At 45.2% G+C, this 5,958-nt stretch overlaps 1 protein-coding gene across 1 annotated transcript; it reads left to right on the forward strand.

The window, feature by feature from the left end:
* The first annotated feature begins 330 nt into the window (after positions 1-330).
* On the forward strand, positions 331-2,654 carry LOC8024681 (probable protein BRICK1-B). The gene is made up of 3 exons (XM_002406550.4): positions 331-613; positions 2,225-2,307; positions 2,386-2,654. The coding sequence occupies exons 1-3, from the start codon at positions 493-495 to the stop codon at positions 2,410-2,412; spliced, it is 231 nt and encodes a 76-aa protein (XP_002406594.1). The 5' UTR covers positions 331-492; the 3' UTR covers positions 2,413-2,654.
* Positions 2,655-5,958: the final 3,304 nt, after the last annotated feature.

Here is a 5,958-nt window from a genome sequence, read left to right on the forward strand (position 1 = left end):
TTACGTAGGAAAAGTTTCGTAGAATACTTTTGTGAATTTGGCGGGATCATTCCTGTTAATATAAAGTTATAGTAACTAATAGTTTTACATAAACAAATTAAAACTACTAGGTGAGAGCAGTGATGTTTTATAGTCGCATGGCCATCCAATTGTCAAGAATGGAACTTTAATATTGATAATACTACATTTATAATTTTAAAAAAAACTTCAAACGAACTAATATTTAAAACAAATATATAAAATGAGTTCATTTTGGTATTAGTATTAGTATTTTGTATGACTAATGACAAGGGTTGGCACTAAAATATTTTAATCCAAATCCTATCCATTATAATCCAACCAAAAAGGAAACGGAAAGGGTGTCATTCCTTGGGACCAGAGCTTGGAACGTGTGGACGGGACCGAGGCGAAGCGACCGCTTAGGTTTTGGGCCAAAGTTTTTTTGTTTTGAAGCACTCTTGCATTTTACTAACCAGCAAATTCTTGAACAGTATGTCTGTGTCGGAAAGAGAAGCGATCCAGAAACAGATACAGCAGGACTGGGCCAACCGAGAATACATCGAAATAATCAGTGGAAGCATCAAAAAGATCGCAGACTTCCTGACATCATTCGGTGAGCATAAACATTGCGACTACTACGAACAGAAATGCGTATCACTTCCGCACGAACAGATTCATTTGGTCAAACCTGGAGCGGCTTACCTAGTAGCGTTGTTATAAAAAGCGATTATACGAGATTCACGGAGAAACTTGAGTCACGACTACAGCAACTTTTGCCAGCTTGCATAACAAAACATTGTAATTGATTGCTTCACTAAACAAGTAGAGAGGAGTACAGCCAGCTTGAGTACGTGGTAGGAAAGCTCGACTAGGGAAACATCGGGCAACTGGTTTTTAAATTTAAGAATGGTCATCATCCTGTAGTGGGCCATCAAGTGTATTTATGCAGATGAGAGTGCGTGTAGCATCTAGGTAGATAAGCTGTTCGAAGTATAAAGCAGCTGTACTCGCTCAAAACTTTGTGGTTATGCAGTCGAAGGTACGGGGGCATGTGCATGACCACCGATTAAAGCTGTGCAAGTGCGCTGCTCTCGTTGAAAATGCCACAGAAAGTTGACCATGGGTGTAGTGCGGCCTTTTTGAACCCAGCTGGTCACCAGACCTCAAAAGCGGCAATAAAACGTTTGGCTCCTCGCAGGGCGTTACTAATTTCCACACTTTATGCGACAAACTAATATACTTTGATGTGCATTGGAGATTAGTTTATTTCATCACTGTGTACATATTTCAAGCATGAAAAGCATCACATTCTTCTATCAGCCAAATCCTAACTACTTCATCATGCAGCATATGAACTATGCACAAAGCTTTTCTTGCTTTTTTCTCGGGGTAAAATGGGTGTAGTAGCAAACGAGAGAACTCCAAGAAACATTTTGTTCAAAATGTTTTATGCCTGTTGCTCATCGATCTTATTTCAACTGCATTTCACAAAGTAAACACAGCGTGTAAAAAAACAACAACAAGACATCTTTTTTTTTTTTTTTTTTCGCTGCAAAAAAATAAACGACACGTCGCTGAACGCTCTGTCTCTGTCCAAATGTAGCGCTAGCAGTCTGAACCACATGCCAAGGTTTAGAACTAACCATTATCCTGTGCAAAAGTTATACTTGGTTTTGTGAAAATTTAAGAAAATCACTCCGAGCTTTTTAATAAGATGATGGTTAGTTCTGAAACTTTGGCATCTGGTTCGGACCACTAGCACTACATTTGGGCAGAGAATGAGTGTTCGACGATGCATAGTTCATTTTTGGAATTAAAAGAAACTAATTTTTTTTTAGCACTGTATTTTAGGATGAAAGCTTGGTTTATATTACATAAGTGAATGACATTTTAGCGAACAGCGACATTTGTGGAATCAATGTTTAAGCTTATAACGGTGCCGCGTATCAACTCACCCCCCTGCGCTGCGCTTACACCACTTTGCAACGACAGTCTGCAGCGGCTTATTACAAAAATATGCACCCACTTGGCCCACCCGTTAACGCCGCTTCGCGGCAACTGACAATTCGCTAAAGTGTCATTTGGTGAAACGTGGGCATTCGCTAAAACGTCATTTGATCAAGTGAGTGCCTCCCGATAAAAGCCCTAAACTAAAATAGAACCTGTGTGGTGTGCTGGTAAGCACTGTAATTACAGCATATGAAGCAACCTTATTATCTTGCAGACATGTCATGCAGAGCACGACTCGCAACCCTAAACGAAAAGCTTACGTCCCTGGAAAGAAGAATAGAGTATTTGGAGGCCAGGGTAAGTCTGGTGTATATAACCGGCATCAGCATTCCACATTTAGTGACCTGAAATGATGTGGCCTACTCTCTCTTTCAGGTCACAAAAGGAGAAACCTTGTCCTAGGATGATGAGGTCAGGCATCAACCCCATTGCTAATTCCACCTGGTGTACATGTGCAGAATATGGCTCGAATAGAGACTGTCCGTCGACTTCCTTGCAAAGTGAATGGTCCAGCATTTATACGAGAGAGCGTGTTCTCTGCTGACATGACCTCGACTCTCTCACATGTGCAGGCTTTATGGTGTCCTTTGCACGCAGCTGTCCATTGTTTTTGAAGAGAAAATACAGCAAATATTTATACCGGCTGTCTTTTGTTATGAACTTAGACCTTCCATGTGGACCCTCACTGCCCCATCGGAGGAGCAAGCCCACCCTGAAGGAGAGATGGACGGGTGATATTTATTTGCCGTCCGAAGAGTGGTGGGTACTGTTGAGATCAAAGACCATAAAGTGAGATACCTGCATTGCCCTGGGGGAGAAAAGGAATGGGGGTTGTGGGGTGAGGGGGCAACAGAATACACAGCATAGTTAACAAATGTAGCGTGCAGGGAGTTGGAATGATTCCGGATTGGAACGAGAATAGAATTGGTTGCATTTTGGCCCGGAATGGAGTGGCAATGGGATAGGCTTCGGTCTCCTGCGAGTTGTGTCGATCTTGCTGATGGCGCAATGCTAGCATGTGACGTCGCTTGTTGGGTCATCTAGATATGTATTTCATCAGTCGATACTCGTTCCATCTCCATGCTCTCTCCTCTTCTTTCCTTTTCTCGATCGCGCTCCTTCGTCACATGCTGCCCCTCAAAACTACATTGACTCAATGTATACATTATGCAAAAAAAAAACAACAGCATGTGAGATGTACACACAAAGCATGATTCGTCCCACCGAGACACCCATAAAACACAAATTGTCCCGGTCAATAATCACAAGTCCAATACACTTATCCTTCTACTGTCGAAGCTTGCTTGCAGTCCTTGCAGCTCCTTCCTGTTCTAGACCACATCCGAGGAGAAAACAGGATCACGCCCATGCAGCAGGTAAAAGGTTGGAGTTTGAGTTGTGTCCTGGTATCCGGTGTTGTAGCAAAACACCATATAAGGCAGAACATCGGCCCTCTGCTCTCCAGAAGAGGTGGTGATTCGCATCATCTGTTTCAGTGTTTTGTTGGATCGCTCAACAAGGCCGTTGGCAGCCGGGTGATATGCCATAGTTGTTGCGTGGCGTATACCAAGGTGCTTGAGATAGTCGAATGTCAATCTTTTAGTCATTTGTGTGCCCCGGTCTGTAACTACTGTAATATCCCAAGTCATCGCCCATCCCCGAGTCATCACCCACCCCACTTTTTGGGGCAAATGTTGTTTTTAAAAAAAAACACAGAGTGATCGCCCACCCCTGCAAATACCCCAACGCGGAATCCACGATCCGCAAACATTCATCCTACCCGAATGACGCAGCTGCGGACCTTACAGTTGGAGGACGTCCGTGACAAAGTAAAACCAAGGAGGGAAAGACTTTGTTTACGCATTTCCTTCCCAATTTCCGCGACCCTGAAGTCTGAGTTCATGCGTGCAAAAGGAAAACAACGAAGATAACAGAATGAAACTGTTTTGCTTACAAAAAAATTTGTTCGGACAAAAAAGAAGTAAAAACAGCGCGGAAAGACGAAGACCAGACAAAGAAGTGCGCGGAAAGACGAAGACCAGACAAAGAAGTGCACGGAAAGACGAAGACCAGACAAAGAAGTCTTTCCGCGCTGTTTTAATTCCGAAGTATGTACCAACTCGCCCAAGCCTCAACTTTAACAAAAAAAGAAGTCGGGGAAAAATAACACAAGCAGTGACCCATTCAGGGATTGCGAGGTCACCGACCGCCCCATGCCCTGGAATGTGACCACAGAGTGTAAGCTAGGTTCAAGATATAAGTTCAAAGTCCATATCCACCGAAACAAGGTCACCACAAATACCCAGTCATTTTCCCAGAACGTGCCTGCGGTTAGTAAGGTTGTGCAATGTTTGAGACAAAGTCAACGGGTAAATAAATATTTGTTAGAACACCGCACACAGATGTTTGTAAAGCGTCCCATTTTGGGCTCCGTGTTCGTGGTGCCGTCCACGCCACGCAGGAACGCACCTCAACTCGTGTTGATAGCACACCACGCACGGATGCACGTGTGTGTGCACCAAACAAGGAAGTTGCACAAGAGCCTGCTCCTTGTGATTCACAAGGTGCCCAACTTGTTGCCTGACGCAAAAGTATTTGCCAGCGTGATTGCCGGCTTTCCCGTTTCCCCCCAGGATTGCTCTTCGTCACTTCTTTCAAGGGTAGTGTTGCGGTGTCGCGCCGGGCTATTGCCTTGGGTGTCACTGATCCTAGTGACACCACTGGTTAGTTTTTCTATTTTCTTCTCGACTCTTTATTTTTTTTTACTAACATAGAGAACATAGCGGTGTTAGAACCGTGCTTTCACGGAACAAATGTTCACGCTACGTGCCGATAGGCAGTTTTCATTACACGCATGCAAGCAACGGACTTCGCGATAGTAAAATATTCTTTCATGAGCATTCCTTGTATAAAACAATGAAACTAATTTGACTTTTCTGTACATATCCAGCAGCCGTTCTAGATATGTACAAAAAATGGGTGTTTTAGCTTCTAAACTTTTTGCGCTTATCCGCCGAGACATGGCCCACCCCACTTTTTAGAGCGCAGCTCTTAGGGGCCCGTTCCCGGCTTGAGCGGCGTCGCCGTCGGCGTAACCAAGGTCACGTGACCCCTCCCCCAGGGCCACGTGACACCCAAAGTCACGTCTCCCCAAGTCACGTGACACCCCCCCTCCCCGAGGTCACGTGACCCCCCGGTGACGTCATCAGTGACGTCACTGATGACATCACCGGCATCCGCATCGTCATCATCACTGATGACGATGACAATGCGATGACGCCATTATCACTGATGACGTCATCAGTGACGTCACTGATGACGTTTCCGGCATCCGCATCGTCATCGTCATCATCACTGATGACGTCAACGGCATCTGCATCGCCATCGTCAGCATCACTGATGACGTCATCAGTGACGTCACTGATGACGTTTCCAGCATCCGCATCGTCATCGTCATCATCACTGATGACATCACCGGCATCCGCATCGCCATCGTCAGCATCACTGATGACGTCATCAGTGACGTCACTGATGACGTCATCGGTATCCGCATCGTCATCGTTACTGATGACGTCATTGTCACGTGACCCCCCTAGGTCACGTGACACCCCCCCCCCCCCTCCAAGGTCACTTGACCTCCCCCCAGTACCCTTCCCTCCTCCTCCTCAAGAGCTGCGCTCTAATTCGGCATTACAGGGAGTTGTAAACGGCTTTCACTTTTTTTTATGAATTTCAGGAGGCAGGGGGTGGGGCGATGACTCGGGATATTACGGTAACTGTGGAGCATCCGTGCTTGAGGATAATTATCCTTTCTATGAACTTCTGCACCATCAAAGCCTCAATGTTACGAACAGCCTTCGCCTCAACAAATTTCGTGAGGTTGTCTATGGCTGCTGTGATGAACTCGTACCTTTGGGAGTCCTGAAACGGTCAAATTATGTCGAGTCT

Source organism: Ixodes scapularis, unplaced genomic scaffold (assembly GCF_016920785.2).
Source record: "Ixodes scapularis isolate PalLabHiFi unplaced genomic scaffold, ASM1692078v2 PGA_scaffold9__187_contigs__length_104089568, whole genome shotgun sequence".
NCBI lineage: Eukaryota > Metazoa > Arthropoda > Arachnida > Ixodida > Ixodidae > Ixodes > Ixodes scapularis.

What these genes read in the sequence shown, in the direction of transcription:
- LOC8024681 (XM_002406550.4), top strand. Translation starts at nt 493, where the DNA reads ATGTCTGTGTCGGAAAGAGAAGCGATCCAGAAACAGATACAGCAGGAC. An exon ending in AGACTTCCTGACATCATTCG is followed by an intron (nt 614 to 2,224) that starts GTGAGCATAAAC and finishes ATTATCTTGCAG; the next exon opens with ACATGTCATGCAGAGCACGA. An exon ending in TAGAGTATTTGGAGGCCAGG is followed by an intron (nt 2,308 to 2,385) that starts GTAAGTCTGGTG and finishes TCTCTCTTTCAG; the next exon opens with GTCACAAAAGGAGAAACCTT.